The 22,296-nt window shown below is 42.9% G+C and overlaps 1 protein-coding gene across 4 annotated transcripts in view; it reads left to right on the top strand.

Moving 5' to 3' along the window:
* LNX1 (ligand of numb-protein X 1) overlaps positions 1–22,296 on the top strand; it is a 133,973-nt gene that overhangs the window by 79,376 nt on the left and 32,301 nt on the right. For 3 of the 4 annotated variants that reach the window (XM_019525886.1, XM_019525888.1, XM_019525889.1), the window contains 4 exons: positions 4,767–5,008; positions 7,177–7,332; positions 15,656–15,742; positions 19,420–19,622. In XM_019525886.1, coding sequence (XP_019381431.1) covers positions 4,767–5,008; positions 7,177–7,332; positions 15,656–15,742; positions 19,420–19,622 — 688 coding nt within the window. The remainder of the gene's footprint in view (positions 1–4,766; positions 5,009–7,176; positions 7,333–15,655; positions 15,743–19,419; positions 19,623–22,296) is intronic. The other variant, XM_019525887.1, reaches the window with a different exon arrangement.

Below are 22,296 nucleotides of genomic sequence, written 5' to 3'. Positions count from 1 at the left end.
TAAAAGAAACAGTAAGTTTTCCTAGATTTCAAGGACGGTGGACATCCATTATGCTTTGTTGTGAGCTGTGTTCTGCTGGAGGTCATAGGATAGAGTTATGTCTCCATACCTCCCTCAACACATGTGTCATTAGGACAGATGACAGAGAAATTTTTCTGCACTAAGAAAAATGGCAGATGCAATGTAGCTTTCTGGACTCCTGATTCTAGGGTTAAATTATTAATGAATCTACAGGAATCAGAAGTCAGTTTCTCAATTTTTTGTATGTTCGCTATTACACTTATTAAATGGTACTGCTTCAAAAATCCATGGTTCTGTAAAAGGACAATGTGTGTTATCTCATATTTCTGGCCTTCAAATTGTTGGCCTATTCTATAACATCACAAGAGTACTTGCTGTTCAGAGCAGCTGAGTAGGGATATAAATCTGCAGTTTACCTTGGCCCTAGTCAGTGTTCAGTTTGCTTTACAACTTGCTCATGGTAATCAGGTGTCCTACTTTCCTTTCCATCCCTCTCTTCCAGCTATAAATCAGGGGTGGTGGGGGTGATTCCTAATTGCCTCTCTCATTGTGATTAATACTGGTATGTTACTATTTCATGGATTTCTCTGTTCTGAGCCTTTTGGAAAGAAAACTGAATCCATATGAATATGATTATATGGCCACTTAAGCAGGACCCTCTATTCATGGCTAGGGGAACATGTGTTTCTTAATTCTGTTTCCTGTTATCACAGTAGTGTCAGCATAAATAAAACAATGATCTTTGAAAGAGAAGAGATGCTCTTTATTACACATTTGAGATTTTTTTCTTCTTCTTCAAGGGACACTATGTTATTCTATACAGAGCATGCTTATGCCTTACAGATTTATGCCTGCCATGGTAAGCTAGAGTACAAATTAAGTGTTCACTCCTAAAGAGCTGTATATCTCTCTCTTAACTGTTTCTGGTAGAATTAGAAGAATATGATGTCTTTCGACTTACATCCCTTTCCCCAGTGAGGAACTTCCCCAATGAGCCACATTAAATGTCACTATCTGGAGGAGTTGTTTTCCAAAAGAAAATAGTTTCATTGATCCTATTAACTAGCTGTTTTCCACAGAATAAACAACAGTGAGTAGAGATGACTATAGAAAAGACTGTTTTAAGAAAGCAATCTGGCACTGATCCAGGAATAAGATTTGTGTGGGTGGCCCTATATGCCTTTTTTTTATATGGGCCTCATAAGGACCTGTTCCTTTGGATCCATTTGCAGGGCTGAAGCCCATAATGTAGACATTTAACAGAACTTTGGTAGAAAGATTCAAAATATTCTAAGAATTCTAGCTACGGTTTAGTGTGGTCTTGCTGCTTTTTCAGTTGTATTGCTCCCTGTTGTGACTTCCTTGCATTACTAACCACTCTAGTGTTTTATTTATAAAACTGAATTGAATTAATATTTATTATCCTTTTTCTGTCCCCTTCCCTGACATCTCTTCTCCTCACCCAACATGAGAGTATAACTTGGCTGCAGTGATACAGATCTTTCAGGACCAAAATGGGAGTCTCATGATACTGATGCTCCCTGACCAAAAGTGGCAACGTCTGCTTCCTAGCTAATGGAAACATTAACTCCAGGTTATTCTCTCAAGATCTCAAGGGAATAAAGAAGGACAGCTGCACCCAGTTTCTGGAAACCAATGTCAAAAAGCCAGTCTGCTAGAAAGGAGTGCTGCATTAGGAAAGAGACAGCTCTCCACTCCTTCCCTCTTAGCCCAAGCAGGATAATTTGGGCATGCAACAAGGTAGCCAGACTAAGCTCTGCAACAAGGTAGCCAGACATAGCATTGTTGCATGCCCAGCAGGATAATTTGTGTCACTAACCAACAGCAAATAAATGTCTAAGACCTCTTCTTGAGAGAGATACTAAAGTAGCAGTAGTGTTGGAGTGATGTAGCTGTAATGGTCCAGGAATTATGAGAAGCAAAGATTTTTGTGGGTGATATTTTTTATTGGGCCTGTGAGTGATATCTTTATTTATTATCCCAGCATGGCTGAGAAAAAAGACACGCTTTTGAATGCAAGGTATTCTTCCTCAGATCTGAGTTCAGAGTTAAATCACCTCTGTAGAGCAGAGTATGGCTTTTTCCACCATCTACCAGCTGGCAGAAGATACCTGTAGACTCCGTAAGAACTACTTCACAGTCAGGGCGGCTAGGATCTGGAACCAACTTCCAAGGGAAATGGTGCTGGCTCCTACCCTGGGGGTCTGTAAGAAGAGGCTTGATGCCTACCTGGCTGGAGTCATTTGAGCCCAGTTTTTCTCCTGCCCAGGCAGGGGGTCGGACTTGAAGATTTACAAGGTCCCTTTCAACCCTACTTCTATGATTCTATGATATTTTTTCATGTTCTGCTGGCTATTACAGTCTCTTCTCAGGATACTATGGTGCACAGCTGTTAGGCAGAGCTGCACATATACATATTTTCTGGCACCTGCCTTCTGCTGCCAAAATTTCTGATGGCAGAGGCAGCTGAGCATGGGCAGAGCCTTATGTTACAACTGAACACACAGTTGAAGATCCTTTTTGAATGTTCAAGCTTTGACATGCTCCTCCCAGTGATTAGCATTACTACAGTTCAATCTCTTGGACAACCACAGCAGGCAGATGCTAATAGGTCACAAATACAATTTCACTAAAGAGAATTTTTCAGTTCAAAAGACCATTCAAATATATCCTCACTTGTCACTTAACTCTAAAAACTGAGTAAACTGATGCAGTTATCAGCTCAGGATCGAGTTGATGATGGAACCAACATCAGAATAATGAGGAAAAAACAGTTCACTATTATAGGAGCCATTTCACTTCTCTCACCAAATAAACCAAACACCCTAATTAAGAGTAAACTGAATTAAAAGGTTGTTTTGAAATAGACACCAAAAGTTCTGTGGCTTGTCTTTCTCCTGTCTGAGTAGTCTGACCCCTCACTTGCATGCTAAGAAGCATCTCCACAAGCTATCTGTTTCCTGGACCTTTAGTACATTAAACTTGTCCTGACACACAGCACATCAGCATCATGGACTGTATATATTATGCATTGTGTGGTGTATGCATCGCATTTTACGAAAGACTTTGTGTCCCTGAGGGTTTCTGCAGTAATTTCCATGATTTTGTCCTAGATGGCTTTTATGTGAAAGATGTCAGTTAACTTTAGCCATGAAGAAGAGAGTATACCAGTAACGAGACAGTGATTAAAAGGCAGAATTCATTCTAATGAATGCCTTTCTAATGGTTGCAGTGGCGGAGTGGAGGTGCTGTTTGTGAAAAGTTCCTGGTGCTGAGTGATTTATCCACAGTGGTTTTGGTGACTCTAATTAAGCATCAAATCACTAAGAGTTCAGGACCCTTCCAGTTTATCACAGTGACTTTCCTCAGGCAGCCCCAGGGGTTTGAAAGCAACTGTCTGTGTGATGCTTGTTCTGTCGCACAGAATCCATCTTAAGGCTCAGTAGGCACTGAAAATAGGTTATGTACAATTAAATGGATTGTATTTTTATCTCTCATGATGCCTTATCGTCAGCTTCTCTTTTTAAATTTTTTTTTTTATTTTGTAGCACTAGACCTAGAAAGGATCTTGTTGCTGCTAAGGTTAGGGTTTGTGGTTGGGGTTTTTATTTGTGAGAGCAGGCAAGCTCTGAACTTAGATGTCAATACCAGCAAATACTAAGTGCCAGTGAGATCCAGTGAACAGCTGTTACCTTGAGAACTGTGTCATTACTTTCCCTACGGGCATGCCACTCACTGCTGCTTTGTTCTGGATGTGACTCACAAATCTCCCCACCTCACCTCTCAGGATAATGCCAGCTGGCCAGTACTTACTATCTCTTGGGCCTTATCTAGACTAGGAAAAAGGTGGGTATTTTCAATGCCAGTAGCTTACCTGCAACCCTCACATAACACCAATGTGGACTGAAAACTCCACATTACACCAATTAGGTGTGTTTTAAATCACATTACCAGCATTAGCTTGAAAAAAATAACTGTGTCTAACATAAAATGGGGCTTTCAGAACAAGTCAGGCTAACTTCATCTGGTGTTCTAGGTCTGAATGTACATAAGTTTGGAAGTATTTTGGATCTGAAGTTCTGGGTTTTGCTCACTGATAACATGAATCCAATTTGAAATAGAAGCTGTCACAAAAATTCAAAAGGAAGGCAAGGGAGAGAGATCATCTGGGTGTGCAGCAGGGTGTTGGTGTGCTAGTAGAGTGACAGCTTCTACAGCAGAAAATCTTTGCCATGTGGCAGAATTCAGTAAGCTACTGTGCATGTGGGATTTTATTTTGCAAACAAGCTTTCAGGCCACACACTGATCTCTTTCATTAGCAGAAGACAAAGGGCAGATTATAGACTCTAGTCTTTGATTTGATCAACCACCTGCTATGTCTATCTTTCGCTTTTGGACCCTCCAGAACTATGTCTACAAGCAAGTATATCTCTAAATTTTCTCTTGCTTGGATGTTGACTTTTCAAGTAAAATAATAACATAGATAATTATAAGATGGCATCTATTTCCTCCTTTTTGATTCTGTGAAACCTGGACAAGGCTGACATTCTTCCATGTTGCATAGTGTCTGCATTTCATAGGATAGCAAAATGGTTTGATTGCAATAGTTAACCTTGATGCAATTAACTGTTCCTCAGTGCCAAATGCTTGTAAGCAGGAGATATCAAAATGCAAGTTTTACTATTATCTCCTTTTTTCCCACCTCCCTTTTTACTTTGTCTTAGATGTAAAGGAGCATCCCATTATGGCCTTACAAAGGAACGAAAAAGACGTTCGCAAGATGGCTCTCCAGACTGTAGTTCCACTTTAACAGTAGCGGCTCTTGGCCCAGAGCTCTCTGCAGCTGCAGCTATAGCCTTAATGACAGATGAACCAGGCCTAGTTAATCCAGCCTTCAACCCCACCTCTGAGGACAGCCAGTTGGGGAGTAGTTCTGGAGATCCCAATAGAAGCAACCGAAAAAGAAGTAAGAGCTGAAAAATGATTTTCTTGGAGTCTAGAGGCCTTTCTCTTTATATTGCTGTATGTGTCCTGTAACAGAATCATAGAAAAATCAAATCATAGAAAATCATTAGTCAAAGTATTTATATTTAGGATGAAAAAGGCACATTTTGAAATGATTTTGTGTTTTATGGATACAGTGGTTTCATAGGAAAACCATAGGAAACAAATCTTTCAAAACTCTCCCTAAAATTCCAAAGTTATGTCACTCAAGGAAGTTGGCATTATTAAAAATGAAATACATGGTTAAAAAAAGTGACATCTAAACCCCTGGCAGACATGTAGGTAAAGCCAAATGGGATCTGATGCATGATCATCAACATATCATAGCAGGAGGCGTGACTGTGGGATCATGTATCAGGTCACATCATCCACATTGCCTGTGCAGAGGTACCCCTGAATCAGCTGTCAGGGCTCACAGCTGCAAAAGAACATGGTGCGCCCCCACATCTAGGAGCCTGGATCAGTTGACAGAGCTCCCAGCCATGGGAACGTATGGTGTGCCCCGTGGCTGGGAACCTGGTTCAGCTGATGGGGCTCCCAGCCATGGGCCACATTCAATTAATGTTGTGATAGAAAGTTATTCCACAAAGTTATTCCACATTTTTTGGAAGTCACCATGTGGTTTATTCCTTATTTTATGATGCCATTGATTGCTTTAACATATGGCCAAGTTACAATGTAAGACGTGATTAACCTGGAGGCCCAAGAAGTCTTTCCATGTTTCTTCATTCCTTAGCATGCTACTACCTCCAAAGGAGTGGCATATTTGAAAATACAGTTCGGCCAAATCTTGACATGAGGTTTGGCTGAAGAAAAAGAATTGGTAAAGTCAGAAACAATCGTTGGGGGGAGGTGGGGGAGGGGGGGAAAATGAGCTAGTGATGCATTTCTTGTCTTGGGAAAATGGACAAAGATCTAAAAAAGAATGAGTTAAAAATTAGCTGAAATAAAAACTAAAGAGCAAAGCTTTGGCTCTGAGGACATGTGGTGGAAGAACAGAAGGAAAGGTGCAGACTGAGCATCAGAATCCAAGGCTGGTGGCACAGAATTGAATCCTGCCAGATTAGCTGAATCGTTGGGTGTTAAATCTGGTTTGGGGGAGTTCTGTGCCACTACATGCATAGCACGGAAAGATACAGAGTAATTCAAGTGCCCAGATTCTGTCTATGGCACAGCAAAAACAAGAATACATGATTTGTATTTACATTTGTATACATTTATATTGCCTTGCTAAGTCAGTTTCACTCTTTTTTTCTCCTCCCTCATTAAATAAACACATTATTAGTTTTGCTTAAATTAAAAAATAATGTTCTAATGTATTGCCTATTTAAAACTAGGATCTGTTTCTGGTTTTTCACCTCTCTATTCGTGACTAATTTTACTACAGGAGGTCAGACTAGATGAGCCCAAAGTTCTCCTCTGGGCTCATGTTCTTATTTATATCTATTAAAATATTAACAGTAGTTTGTTTTTTGAGGGAGCAGGGGAAGGGAAGGGAGTGAATGGTGAAAGAGCACTGTGGTAGGTTTACAGCAGTGTCATAAGCTGCCTCCATAGAAAGACCTAGCAATAGTCCCAGTTGCCTCCCTTCAGGTTGGTGGAACATAAAAGGCTCATTTGCTGGGACAATGATCCTTTCTTTAACATGTGTTTTCCACTAGGCATTCCATAGCAATGCTTTAGCTTTGGATAATATAGTCCACTGCACACTTCCTCTAGAAGTGAACACCATATTTAGGACTAGCTTCATAGATGGAATTAAAGATTTATAGACCAGCAGTCAGCAGCACTGCCAGAATGCCACCAAAGCCCCCTGGGTCTGCAGTCCAGATTCAGTGGTTTCAGGGGCTGGACCTGGTCCATGAGCCATAAATTGTCAGTCCATGTTCTAGAGTGTAGGTAGGTAAAAGTAGCACAACGATTCTTAGAATTAAGGCTGATTAATATATCTGTGGGGCCAGGTGAAAAATTTAGGCAGCCAAGTGCAAAGATGAAGGGAAGGGGAGACTACAGAATGCTTTTGCCACTTCTGTGACTTGTGTCCTCCATACATACCTAAGGTGATAGACAAGACATGGTTTTTTATGTCATTCAACCCAAAGTTGCTGCACTGTTTTTTCTGTCTTGCAGCTCAGCACTTCGAACGTTCCACTATAAGAAGCAGGTCTTTTAAAAAAATAAATAAAGCTTTCAGCGTTCTTCGACGAACAAAAAGTGGAAGTGCAGTATCAAACCAGGCTGACCGGGAGAGGGAAAATACTGGCAACTCTATTGCCACAGAAGAAGGTAATGCTTTGTTGTGTATCGTGCTATATACCGTGAAGGTATGAACAAGTTGCTTCACATGACATGATGCATGGGTCTTAAATCTTGCAAGTGGTTTTTAAAATATAACATTATTCTGTCTTTAAAAGAAAATGCAGTTGTGAGCTCAGGGTGACAGGTTATAGAAGCATGACATCTGAATGGGGATGTTCTGCTAATAGAAGGCTTCCTGCAGAGACAATCATGGCATGCGATTGGGAGACTGGGCATCCTGATTCTGTTGCTGGCTCTGTCACTAATTCCCTCTGTGACTAATCAATTCATTTAATCTATGTGTGCGTTTTTATTTTCCCCTAAGATATTTGGATACTACCTCATCCATATTACAGGGGTTGTGGTGCTTTGTTAATGTTTATAAAGCATCTGGAAGATCCCCAGAGGGAATCTGTTTAAAATATTATCGTTATTCCATCACTTGCATTTGAGTTTTTGGTAGCAGATTTATGTCATCATAACCAGATAGGTAACACTGCAAGGACACCAAGCTCTATAACAGGGAAAAAGAGGCAAGTTACTATGTACCAAATGTAAGGATAAGGAAGTGGAAGAAACGTTAAGTAGCACTTAACATGCTCAAAGCACTATTCAAATGTTAAACTAAATGTATTGTATTTGTGGTGCTTGTATGTGAGACTCCAGCACTGCTGCACTGTGGGGAAGTGACAACACCTTTAGAAAGAGAATGGTCTAAACGAAGTTTATTATTACTTCACCTTGAACTTCAGTGATGGGTACATGGGACAGAATATCAGTTCTTCCCCCAAACCAGGTATCCAATTGCATATTTCTGTTTGATTAGATCAGCATTTTAAAAAGGAAAATGCCCAGTTCCCCATTGTTCTGTACCCTGTGCAGATAGTGACACCCATGCAAAAATGAGTGTAAAATGCTGTCAAATCAGAATGGTTGCATTTTACATCCTCTTTGCCCAAGTGATTACACTAGATACAGAGGAACAAAGAGCCCATCTCAAAGGGCCTGATCCAGTTTGGACTCAGAGGCACCTACATTTGGGAGTTGGGCTATCTAAAACCTAGGTCTTGGCCTGCAAAAACAATCTAATTTGACTAGGTTTAGGCACCTAGGATCTCTGTCCAGTTAATAGAGAGATTTAAGTGCCTGAAAATAACAATGCAATTTGACCAGGTTTGACTCTATAGAAAAAATAGAGGTAAGTAGAGGTAGACACTTGGACAACCCAGAAAGCTTAGAAGCTCCTGGAGTTAGTCAGCAGGAAACTGTAGACATACACACATATCTGGAACTCCTATCCTCTTTGGGGCTTAGATGCCTGACTCATACTGCAAGTAAGGTTCCTTCAGTCACTGGGCTTTTTGAAAATCTAGCCCTACTTCTGGGGGCTGGTGCCTGTGGTAAAAAACAGAGAGCAGCAGTAACTTGTACTTCATATCTTACAAGTGGGTTTAAATGAGTGCTCTGGACTTTGCCCAAGACTGAATTTACCCTGTGTGCCCAAACATACTGGGGCAATGTGGAGTTTTGCTACCTCAGCAGAATTCCAAAACCAGAATTTTATCCTTAGTACCTCCACTGACTTGCAGTTTGCAACCCCAAGTCCCACTCTCAACAATAGCTTAGTGCTTAGAATATTTCCTCAGCAAGTAGGAAACCTGAGTGGTGAGTCCACCTTACCCTCAGGAGCTTTGAGCCCACATCTACTTCCCGAGAGTTGTATAACCACCAGGCTTATGCTTCCTATTGAGTCCAGGGTTATGTACAGACAGTCAAAAAGCCTGAGGCTAAATCAATTTAGTTTTTGCAGGTTAGTCTAAACTGTACAGGTTAAATTGAAACAGAAGTGAACAGGCATTTACCTTTGATACAGGAAATGCAGCCACATGTCTGCAGTGGCTCAGGCCAGAGGCCAGGGGGAACTAGACAATGGCTCTCTGGCTGTGTTCACTCCTGTTCCTGCTGCCTCTGAGGTTTCTGGGTTTTTGCAGTCTACAGTCACAGCAGCAGGATTCTGCAGGGTTTCTCATCACTTCCTCGTCCTGCTTCCAGGTGCCTCTGGGATTTGTAGTCCACAGTTGCAGCCAGCAGTAAGTTTGAGTGGGGAAGGGATGTTTAACCCCCCTCCCTGGCCCCAGACACCAGCTGGGGTTTGTCTGAGGGGGCAGTCCCCCCACTGTAGATGGGGCTGCATCCCCAGCTGGGCTTGCCCCCCACCCCACCCCTTGTCAGCTAGCCCTTACTGCTCCAGCTAGGGGGCAGAGGAGCAGAGCCAGACCTGCTCTCTGGAGCAGATAGCACAGCCCAGCCCAGGGCTAGAAAGCATATTGGGATGCTGGGGGACTGTGATTTAACTGGAACCAGAAAGGGGTCTGGGACAGAAGTTTCATAAACCAGTTTGACCCAAATCAGTTAAGTCTGATACTACATTCAATCAGGTTTATCTTAAACCAGTTTTAGCCATTGTGAAACTGGTTTATGTGCACTGAGCTTCTGTTCTGTTACAGATTCAAACCAGTTTCTGATCACTTAAACCATTTTATATGTAACTTCTGTCCCTAGCCCAGAAGTGCAGGTCATGGAGCCGGAAGGACAGTAGGCAAGAGGGAGAATGACTCTGGAACCCAGTGAGAATGAAACTTCCCTGGAAATAGGAATCCTGGATTCCAGAGTCTGTTTCCAGGATCTTTTTATTCAAAACAATCAAAGTCTAATGTAAAATGCATAAGCTTTCTTGAGAAGGGGGCTCAAAACCCAGGCTTCCACCACCGAAGTGCCATTGCCTCTAAGTTGCAGAGGCAGATTGCATGTTTGTTCCCAGAATTCTTTATGTAAGTTGTATTAGACAGTTATGGGTTTAAAAGCTAAGAAGAAAAGGGTAGCAAGGGATGCAGGTCTACCCCTTCCAGGTGAGTACCATAACAGGGGTAGACTCTACAACACCACCATGATTTTTTAGCTGAATTCAGGCTCATTAATACAACTTTGGTATGCTTAGATCAGATCTCTTTGGTACTCTCATTTCACCCCAGCACCAAATATGGGGGTTTTTTGAGCCTAGGTGGGTATGTTAGACACTGAAAAGATCAAAAGCTCATGAGTAGGCATCTAGGAAATGGTGAACTTCAAACTGTGACTACCACCTAAACTTAGGCACCTACTGAGTTTCCTGGCTTGTGGAGCAGGGGCAAATTGGATTGCTCTTTGGAACTGGGTGTCCAAATTTCACTTAAGTTTTTTTTAGATGCCTCTTGTCATGTCTACATGTGCCATTACTGCACAGCAATAAACTGTGGAGCTTGCTGCTCCTGAGAAGCTCCTGGGTGTGCAGTTTACAGTGCATCTGGACCTTAGCACATTGCGCTGGATCAAGATCAGTCCCAGCTGGCAGGGGGTCCTGGAGGTCAGCCTGCCAATCCAGGGCTGCTCTGACTGGGCTCAGTGTGCTGTAGAGGAGCTGGCTGGGGCACAAGGGTGCTTCAGTGCAGGGGGCAGCCCCCACACTGAAGCACCCTCATGCCCAACTGTGCACAGAAAAACTCTGCAGCAGAGTTTATATACAAGTCCTATCCTGCTGTGGAGTTTATTAGTTTTGTGCACCTTAACATGGGTGTATATGTAGACACTGAGGTGTTTACTGCATAGTTAATTAGTCAATTGCACAGTACATGTCTTGTGTAGAAATACCCTCTGAGACCAACCTTGTTCAGGCCCTGTCTTCCACAGTTTTAGCTTTCTCAGCATAAATAGTTCCATTGTATTGCATCCTCAAATGGTTTTCAGAACCAGAAAGGTAGAGAGCTCTTGCAGCATCCTGGGCAGACTGCTGACCACTGGAGTTCTGGGTGGGGAGGAGTCTTACCTTCTCCAGCTCTCTCCACAGCAAGGTCACTACACATCAGTTGGAGCAGAGACACCAGAATGTCCCCTCCAACCTGTAAGTCTTTGCTATGTAGGCAAACAGCCTTGCACCACCCAGCCATAGAAGCTGGATGGTCCTATATGGGACCACAGGATTCTTGCATCTGGCAAACTTGTCTTTCAGCTGCAGCAGCCCCGTGGTGCTGGCTCCCCAGGGCTGCCCCTGGTCCCCTCTTCTCTGTTAGCATATCTAGGGAGGGTACAGAGCTGACCTGGAAAGGGTAGGACTGCCCTGCTTTGACATAAAAGGCAAATAGATAACTCCAATCTGCTGATTCTTTTTATAAAGGTGGTACTGACTCTGGTCTCTGACTTGATATCATCTTTGATAACTTCATTGATATTTTAAAGATGGGAAGTTTTAAACAACTTGTGCACATACTATTCCTTGTTAGGGGAGAAAAAAATCTACATTTGATTTACTGTGGCATCACTCAAATGTCCAATTATGTATTTAACTGACTATTTGCATGGACAGTTATTAAGATGACTTTAGTTGCATATGCAAATAAGATATGGAATTATGCACATACAGTTTTGAAATGTGTTTCTAAATGCCTAGTTACATATTGGAAACAAGAACACAAGTGAATAACTTGAAACAAGATGAACACATTCCTACTAAAATTGTTTATAAGTTCTTTGCAACTAGTGCTTTTTGTAATGTATACTCAAAAGTTATCAGTCTCTTTCCTCTTGCTGGAAGAGGAACTGAAAACTCTTCTACCTAGGAACCAATCTTAATCATCTCGACAAAAAGCAACATGCTCCATTTTTTGTTTTTTTCCCCTTCAGTTGTTCTCTATAGTCTACAGTTTGACTGTTGCTGCTGTTCGATCACACACTAAAGATGGATGGAGTTGGCTAATAATAACACAGTCAGCTTTTCAGAGTGTTGTCAGCTTCTTGCTACAAATTCTCTCTGCTTTACTGAGTCCTTTATCCATTGTCTGAGGATACTATTACTTGGAAACTGTGGCACTTTAAGGGGGGCAATGCCCTTCTCTCAATGGTCCATTGGTTTCCAGGCTTCATCACCTACTTTGTGGAGTCATCTTGATTCATCAATATTCAGATGAATTTCCCCCATTTTAGATCTGACAGTTGTTAACTTAAGTTATACTTTGTACCTCATGATTACACTGAGGTCAGCAGCAGTGCAGGTGGTTTAATTGCCAGCATTATAGTAAATTATTTCTCTGTGGTTGTCCATTCATCTTCTGTTTATTTCTAAACATGTGTTCTGTTCGAAGCAATATTAATCAAAATGGGATTTAAGAGCCAGGCTGTCTTTTGCACTGAAAACTGTTTAGTGTAGAAAAGTTTGGAGTCATGAGGCCCCTGTTATGACACCTTGATTCTCCAGCTGTGTCAAATCTGGCCCAATTTAAACTGATCTAGATTCTCTAGTATTTTATGATCATTGGTCCTGGTTGTCAAGGGATTGACTGTACACTAGCTGGAAAATAATGGTGTGGAACTGTAATCTGTCTTCTTTCTTCTGTCCCTGCTTCTGGCTGATCTTTTGATGTAGTGAGTGGGACAAAAGAGCCATCATTTACATCATCATACAGATTATTCCAGTTGTTGGGATTATTTTCTATCAACTGTTGCCAAATTCACTTCCTGCTTCTTCAACTTTTTTCAGACAGAGAATCTCATTCATCTCCCCTTACACCAGTGTGACTCCACTGACTTCCTAAGTGAGGAGAGGATTCTACTTCGGAGGTCATTGAGCATTGGACCTGGAATTTGACAAAGTTTTGTCACCAGCATTTTAGGTCTGTAATCAGACCTTTGTAGTGCACAGCAATTGGCTTAGTCTCTAACACTGAGGGTGAAACTGGCATCTGCTTGATAGATGACTTGCTTCTGCCCAGTCTCTGATTTACAATTTTACTAACCTTAGATGCTAACAGGGAGGTATATGATCAGTGCACAGGGTTCCAAAAGGTAATAGTAGGCATTCTTAATTAATTTTAAGTGGTGTCTTTAATATAGATATAAGCAAATATAACAATTGTATCATTATCAAACCACTGACAAAAACTATTATAATGTAACTGCTATAGCTACATAATTCTGTAGTGTTCCAGATATAGAAAAAAACCATTGCAGCTTTATCTTTGTTTCATTCAGGGCTCAAGTTATTGCAGTTAGTTGACTCCTATCATTTCAGTACTATGCAGACATAACTGTTACATGGTACCAACTGATGTGTACCCCCTGAGTATCACCTTCCCCTCCCTTTTTAAAACAGTTAAAAGGTGTGCTTGTCCACAGCCATAGAAAGCAATAGCATTCACCTAATGGCTTGTATCCACTTTGCTGGCAGATGTCTAAAATAATTTGTACTGTACAAAAAAGCTAAGAAAGGTTAGTGGCTTTAGGGAACTAGAAAACTATTTCAAGCACATGCCTGTGATACTTCTTGTACAGGTTTCCCTCACTTCCTGCAGGTTCTGTATGTGCATATTCACTCTTATGTGATGACCCTTTTTATACCAAAAATGTGTTATATGTGAGGTAAATTCACTCTTATGCAGTCGGTGTGGTGGAAGCCTGCAGTCAGCTGCTTTGTGCGGTGGATTGTGGGAGTGATGCGCACCAAAAATATAGTCTCCTATGTGGAGCCGTGCTCCTTGCTCATTGTCTGCAACATGTGTTTCTGTACTTGCTGTCCCCATTATGATAGTTCCCTGTGCTTGTGTGTACTGTCTGCTGTTGGTGAGTACCAAAATTGTCTTGTAAAAGTAGTAGAAATGGGTCTGGGAATCAGTACAGTCGAGGTCTTGGAACGCCTCTCTATTTGTTACATTGTAAAGTGGGTTCCCTTTATGCAAATTTGAGTTATGCGCCCTTTTCCAGGAATGCACGTACAGCACAAAGCAAGGGAAACTTGTACAAAGAAAGAAAAATGGCTTACACAAACCATTATAAACCTAATTTATCCTAGAGATAAGCCAAGCCAAGAATCTAGTACCCAAACCAAATTTGAATTCAAAATTGCAGCAGGAGATTGGGATTTCCAATCCTGTTGTTACAAATGTTGTTTAGTTGTAGTCCAGTTCTCACAAGAAACTGATTTTAAGGACTTAAAATCCATGGTGCTTAACAAGATGTGTATAAATATATATGGGGGGTGCATATATAACAGGGACGGACAATTATTTCGGGCGGAGGGCTGCTTACCCAGTTTTGGCAAGCTGTCGAGGACTGCATGGGTAGCCCTGCCCCTTGACAGGTGCCCTGCCCCCTGACAGGTCCCCTTCCCCCTGGTCACCATCTTGGAACCAGTGTCCCAATGTCTTGGGACCAATGTCCCAGGGCCAGCGCCGGTGGGGCCCAAAAATAATTGGGAAAATGAAATATTAAAAGAATTTGTGCAATGTGAAAAATTAGGATGATTGAAAACAGTACCAATTCCAAGCCAGGACAAACATGTGTGAAAAATACAGAATTATTTATCTGGATCTTTATTATCAGTATAAACAACAATACCTGGGAGACTCGAGCACTGGGTCATCCCCAGTAGTGCTATGATATACAACAAGGCATTAGTCATTTCAAGTAAACTTGCCTCACTATGGATTGTGGATAGACAAGAGAGACAAAGGGAAAGAGCTGAGATCTGATATCACCAGGATCTACTCCTTTCTCCCAGAACTATTTGTCATGTCTGCAATCCAACATATAGTACTTGGATTAGCTGCCTCTGTCACTCGTCTATGACGTCCCTGTTTACTGGATGTCTCATCCTTGTACTGAGGGACTACTGATGACCTCTTGATGATCAAAGTTTGCTTAAATTCTGGAAACAAAGTTTAAAAAAAGGCAAGAATCTGATCCTACAAAAAGATTGATGTGGGTAAATTTTAACCAGGGAAATAATGCCATGGGCTTTAACTGACTACACTGTGTGTCAAGTCAACTAAAATTAACTAAGATATACAGTACTGGGTGCAAATCTGTTGATAATACAATCAAGATATATTAGAGCTAAGCAACTGACATTATCAAACCTGGGCTTGGAAATTAAGGGCCAAAATATTTCAATATCAGTATTATTAGCAGGTACACAACAAGCATGTGAGTTGATGTAATTTCAGTATTGGCTAATATTAAGCAGCATAAACTTTGGGGAGAAATAGGCAAGCATGATTAACATTTCATGGGAAAATCTTGTGGCAAAAGTGCTAATGCAAGTTAAATACCCTACATCGTTCCAACTGTGCATAGGTGTTAGTCTAACTTGGGCTTGTTGTTCTCTTCCATGTCATTTGTAACTGCAGTGGGGCCTCTGGTACATCAATAATTATACAGGCTTATATCAAAGGAATATTGCTTAAGGAAGAAGTAAACCAGATATCTGTTTTATTATTATTGACAGATTCAGAGTACTCCATATCACTCCTGAGGAGACAAATACAGTCGTGCAGGAAAAAATCTGCAAGAATCACCAAGCACAGGACAGAAGGTTTACTTCTTTCTAGATTCCACAGTTCATCAATGTGTAAAAACTGGAAATGTAAAAGAATAAAGGCAGGCATGCATGCTCTGGGGTTTTCCTAGTCTGGAGGGATGTGGACAACATTGAGAGGGTCCAGAGGAGGGCCACCCACATGATCCAGGGACTACAGGGCAGGCCCTACGAGGAGAGGCTGTGGGACCTGAACCTGTTCAGCCTTCACAAGAGGAGGCTGAGGGGGGACCTGGTGACCGTCTATAAACTCACTAGGGGGGACCAGAAGGGTTTGGGAGAGACCTTGTTTCCCCTTGCGCCCCCTGGCATAACAAGGAATAACAGCCACAAGTTGTTGGAGAGTAGGTTTAAATTAGACATCCGTAAGAACAGCTTCACAGTTAGGGCAGCTAGGATCTGGAACCAACTTCCATGGGAAGTGGTGCTGGCTTCTACCCTGGGGGTCTTTAAGAGGAGGCTTGATGCCTACCTGGCTGGGATCATTTGAGCCCAGTTTTTTCTCCTGCCCTGGCAGGGGGTCGGACTTGAAGATCTGTAAGGTCCCTTCCGACCCTACTTCTGTGATTCTATGATTCTATGAAAACCTGGTTTAAAAGGCTAGATACGTAATTATATCTATGAAGGTGAGAGAGGGAGAGGGATAAATGGGATGCATGAAAACTAAGAGTTGGATTCTGCAGCTGGCTGTCCAAGGGATGTGCAGACTCTTTGCCTACCACCTCTTTATTTTAAAAATGAATAATTGAAAGAAATGGTGACAAATTATTTTTTACCCATAATTGTAAAAGAATATTTATTTTCACATGTATTCATAATAGCTCTCAAAAGGGGTTAAAAGATCCCATGTGGCAAAGATTCAAAATGGCTTCCCTTATGTACAGGGGACTTACATCAATAAAAGATGTTTAACAGGTTAATATAGTCAATATTTGTTAATATATTTAATATATACTGATATTCCTGTAAAATAATACTGAGCCAAGGATTATTTCCGTGTGATAACTCCTTTGATTTCTCTTAGACTCAGGAAAAAATAGGGCACCTTAGAGACTAACTAGTTCAGAGAGACATGAGATTTCATAGGCTTGTATTCAATGGCTGTGTCAAGATGCATGTGGACATTTGGTTCCCTGGGGACAACTAGAGGCGGTGCACCCTGCACCACTGCTCGTTGTCCCTGGGGAACATCTGTGCCACGTGTGCTCTGTAACATGGGTGACTGGTGCCTCCTGACTCCAGGGGGCACCAGATTGCCGACGGGGGGCGGTCTCCCAGTGGCCGATGGCTGCTGGGGGACCCCCCCTCCCTGGTCAGCCAATCGCCAAGCTTCCGGTGAAACTGGAACTGCACTTCTGATTTCACGGCTGGTGCTTCCAAGGGTTGCATGGCTAATCTCAGGGGGTGCACATACACCTGCATGCACCCCTATGCTCTGGAGTGTGGCAGGTTACCCTGGGTGGGGCAGGAGAAGCTGGGGCCAGCACTGGGCTGTCTCCAACAACCTTACCTGGGGTTCTGGGGGCATCCCAGAGCAGCAGCAGCAGTGATCCTGCCACATGGAGCCTGGCCAGCAGTAGAGTGCAGCTCTAGCCAGCCAGGCTCTGGCTTCAGGCGGCGCACACTGCTGCCATGTATACTGCTCTGCCTTTTTTCCATGGGGTTTTTTTGACCCTTGGATATCTCCGTGTCAAAAAAACCCCCTCTATACTGCTCCCTTGCAGCATGGACAACAACAGAACATGCGGTACATGGCACTGCTGATGTGTCCATGGCACAACACACTGCACAGCCATGCTTGTCTGGACACAGCCACTCTGCTCTTTTAGATCTTTTCTACCCACCTTTTGCTTCCTCCCCCTGTTCTCTTCCTTTATTTTTAATTCTTGTGTATTTTAATCCCTTTCTTTCTGCAAATCCATTCACAGAATCTGACAAAGCTGGCTGTTGCCAACAAAGGCTGATGCCCCTACCTTCTACCTGACTTGGGGCTAATATAGCTAAGTGGCTCTTAAGACTCAGATGATTTGGAGATGGATTTTTATCAGAAAGTTTAGTACTCCTTAAAGAAAAGGAAGTGACAGAAATACATGATGTAAAGAGAGCTGTGCCCTTTGAAACATAAGTTTAGGAAATATAGGTAAAAAGAGGAAACAACCACTCAGCCTTCCTTGGGTACAGCAAAATTCTGCTCGCTACAGTTTGGGAGACATAATGGTTATATGCTACCTAGTGGTTTTATAAGTCAAGTGAAAATGTCATCCAAATTCTGGCATGGAGAGAAAAATATCATTCTTCCGTTCAAATAAATTGCCTGTTACTTGAATCCAAATTAATCATTCTCTCTACATTGCATTGTATAGTGCCAATTAAAGATGTACTCAAGCACACACCAGACTCAAAACACAGGAGCAGACTGTTGTTTCTGGGAGCCTATACAGATGTCTAACATTTGGCATGTACATTCCACGCTGAGCTGGGATCTGTATCAGGGAATATAGTCATATTGGTTTTTTGTGTAGATGGGAGGTAAAGCTATGTTGTAAAGTCTGGGACATGCAACTGTCTATTAGTTTTGCCTCATACTTACAGGCCTGCAGTAACATTTCGCCAGGCAATAAAGTAGAAAAGTCACATCCATTATTAATAGCTTCAGCTGTTTCTGCCATTTCAGCTAAACGGATTCCAAGCAGAGACACCTTTTTATGCCTGCATTTCCCAATGAGGTTTTAAACCAAGCCTTCATTGTATTAGATATGACTGGTTTGGTTAGAAGAAAGTAATTTGTATATGTAGTTGAGCCCACAGAGTTTGGAAAGTCCTAGAAGTTTGGAATGTACCTCATCTTCATTCATAGTTTCCATGTGCTCTTCCTCCAGACACCCAAAGACTTTGTACACCAGCATTAGGAAAGGAGCCTGGGGCTTCTATACACTGAGTATGCTTGAACACTGTACAGTGAAGTAGGATCGGTTCTGTAGAGAAACTGCAGGGCATCTTGTTCTCCTTTAATTCACGGTTGAGATTTGAGGAAATATTTCCTCAGGTTTTGTGAGCCAAGCACCCTCTGGTATTTTCTTTTGTGGTGCTGAAACACAAGGTTAATAAAGCAGTCATACACACTGCTCAGGCAGCCCCTGAAAACTGACATGCACCAGTAAAGAAAGTCTATGATGGATCATGATGTGATGGCAGTGTTTGTAGGATAACCTGCTCTGCCTTTGGTGTGGTGGTTACACATGTCCATGCTATAGTCCTTGGCCCAGTAAAGAATGACTGCCTGGAAGGGAGCAAGTTTTAAGGCAAAGAATGTATTGAGTTCTCCTGAGATACTTGAACACATTACTGCGGTCTTCTTAAATTTGATCTGCCTGAATCACAATAAAGGTCCTAGTTATATTTTGGGGTACTATACTGCAGACTGGCAGGAGTCCCAGTACATAATGGTAGAAGAGAGAGAGAAGAACTGATAGCAGAAAAATGAAAGCTTGACTGTATTAATCAAAAAATCATTTCAAATCTATCATGTGCATCCTTCCCTTGCCTTTCATACCTACTGATAAAGCCTAACCCAGCTGGATCTGCTGTGGATGCCTCAAAGCTGTGTGTGTTTTAAGTGTTTTACTAATGTAGAATTATTATTCCAAATACATATCTTTTTATATGCATTTCAGGTTTTCCCAGATTGTATCACCTGATCCCAGATGGTGAAATTACCAGTATTAAGATCAACCGTACTGATCCCAATGAAAATCTGGCCATTAGGATTGTTGGAGGCAGTGAGACTCCTTTGGTTCACATTATTATACAGCATATTTATCGAGATGGGGCAATTGCCAGAGATGGAAGATTGCTGCCAGGAGACATGATACTAAAGGTACTGTACTATGGAGGCTTGATGAAGGGACAAATCTTAACAAAAAGATATGTAGGTAAAATACTACAGCAGGCTTAGGGGATGTAGATGTGGGTCTGTAAAACAGCATAATTTTGGAAAGATGTGAAATTACACTGCAGACTGCTACTTTGTGAAGTTTTTTCTACAAAATTGACAATTATTCAGAAAATCACTTACATGCATGGTTAAATGCTGACCTGAATACAGATGCTTTCCTGAATTACTGATTTAATGAATTAGGATTGATGAACTACATGGATAAATAAGAACTGACCATAACCTTTGCTCAAATCTTGAATCAAACCATTTCTGAAGTTTACTGATTGATTAGTGTGGTTATTTTCCCTTGCGTTTCAGGCTTCCTCTTTCTAGCCTGAGGTGGGATGACTGAAGTGCAATGCAGGAGGCTGTGACCCAACCAGAATCAGGATTTTTAAGGAAGTGTTTCCAGTTGAGGGCTAACTCTCAGTTGGTGCAATCTCCAGTTACATGAGCACAGAATTGGCTGAAATTTCTATGGGCCTAATCTGGATGAGGTTACTAAAGTCTTCAGTTATCAGATTAGAAATGCCAAGCACTTTGCAGGCTGAGACATTGTCGACACTGTTCAGAAAACATCACTAGGTCAACTGAGCAACTAGTGTTGCCTCAGACTCACAGTGGCTGAGGCAAAACTGACTGCAGAGGAGCAGGAGAATTCCCCTCATGCCCTGAGGCTGCCCAGAGATATCCCTGAGTTTCGCAGGGGCTAAAGCAAGCAACTCTGGGGTTCAGGAGGGGATGAATTCCCATCAGTTCCCTGCTGCTGCCCCAGCTGGAGGACCCTGGCCTAGGGTAGAGACAAGCCCCCAACAAGGAAGGGGCTTCCCAGTGCCCCCATGCTGGGCTACAAGGGCAGGCACCTGGCCAGGAGGACTGCTTCTCCCTCCTGCCTGTGGCAGCCACTGAAGCAATCAGCAGCTGGGCGGGGGGCGGATTGCTGAGGGTCAAAAAAGCCCACACCATAGGGGCTTTCCCTTTCCCTGCTCCAAGGGACATGCCCCTTGGAGCAGGCAGCATAGCCCAGGGCTGCTATGTATCTTGGGATGCTGGGGTACTGTGTGTTAACTTGAACCAGGAAGGGATCTGGGACAGAAGTTCCATAAACCGGTTTAACCTAAATCAGTTAAGTCTGAAACTACATCGAACAGGGTTATCTTAAACCAGTTTATATGTAACTTCTGTCCCTGGCCCAAAAGCCTCAGTCTGCAACCCTTTCAGGATCCTGGGTAGCTGTTTGAGGAAGTAAGCTGAGTTGAACTCAATGCCGTAGAGAATACACCACTCTCAGTACCCCCACTAGCTAATCTAAAGCTCACTTAGATGTGGTGATATTGTAACAAGGCAGTATCCCAGGGGAAGAGAGGAGTGACTGCAACACCCCGATAGTTGCCCAGCCCCTGCTCAGTTTCCTCTTCTGAGTATATCTCCCCTCTCACCTGCCACAACTTGATGTTGTGTCCTGTATTTGAGCAAGGCTGCCTCTGAGAGTCCCAAAGTAGGTCCCAGTCCCTGGTCTGTGGGCTAGCTAATGTCTGGGCACTCAGATATGTTTTCCAGGACTTGGCCCTTCTAGCCTCAGTCCTTTTTCCTCTCAGCTGGGTCCCACAGCCTAGGCCCACTGGGTCAGATATGATTTTTGGTTCCCAGTCTTGTCTTGGCCCACTGCAGGACTGCCCTACTCTGGGCTCGCTGGCCCCCATACTGCACCCCACTCTGGGTCTCCCACTTTCCTGCAACACCTTGAGTCTGTCTTCAGGAGTGCTCAGGGCTGATACGTGCCTCTTGGGGGCCAACAGGACCTCCAAAACACCCCTTTAGTCCCAAACCCAAGCCACTGGCAGTAAACCATAACCAAAAGAAAAGCCTCCTGGCTACAACCAGAACTCTCCCCTCCTGGGTAATTGAATAACACTCGGCAGAAAAAATAGCATAATAACCCTTTAACCCACAGGAATATCTTCCCTTCCCACCCACCAAAAGGCAGGCAAGCACCCAGAGCAGCCACCTCCCAAGTTAGGCCCTCCTTGGGGCTCTCACAGTCTGGCCAGTAGTTCCCAGGCAGCTCAGCAGTCCTGCAGGCACCCCTTGGCCAGTTCTCAGCAAGGAGCTTGTTTTCTGTGCAGCCTGCAGGGCCTGTATTTATAGGGCACTCTGGCCCCTGTGCCTGCTGGTCACCTGCATTCCTGGGTTGTTACCAGTGACCCCTGTCCTAGCCGATCTCGGGCAGCTTCAGGGCTCCTTGCCACTGGTGCTGGCTCTGGTGGTAAGTGCTTGTTCCAGTCTTTTCCCCTTTTTGCTCCGTGCCTGGGCTTGTCTGACCAGCTGACCCCCCAGGACTCTGCCCTCCCTTCTCAGTAATAGGGTAGGGACCCTGTTACAGATATGAGCTGTAAATAATTATTTGAACTTCAGTGCAGACAAACTGCCAATATATAACACCAAGGCTTTCTCAGAGGCATACCTCTTGACAGCCATCTTGCTGCTTCCTTCATAATGCCTGCCCTTTGGCTGCTGGTAGAGAGTATATCCAGCAACACCGTACTCTGCAGATTTGTGTTAAGTTTTCTTTGCCAGTAATCTAACAGGGGTGGATCCTTTGGAATACAGAGCA

Source organism: Gavialis gangeticus, unplaced genomic scaffold (assembly GCF_001723915.1).
Source record: "Gavialis gangeticus isolate Ggan-Ray unplaced genomic scaffold, GavGan_comp1, whole genome shotgun sequence".
NCBI classification, from domain to species: Eukaryota; Metazoa; Chordata; order Crocodylia; family Gavialidae; genus Gavialis; species Gavialis gangeticus.
The sequence above is the reverse complement of the archived record's forward strand: the minus strand, read 5'-3'. Positions and strand labels throughout refer to the sequence as shown.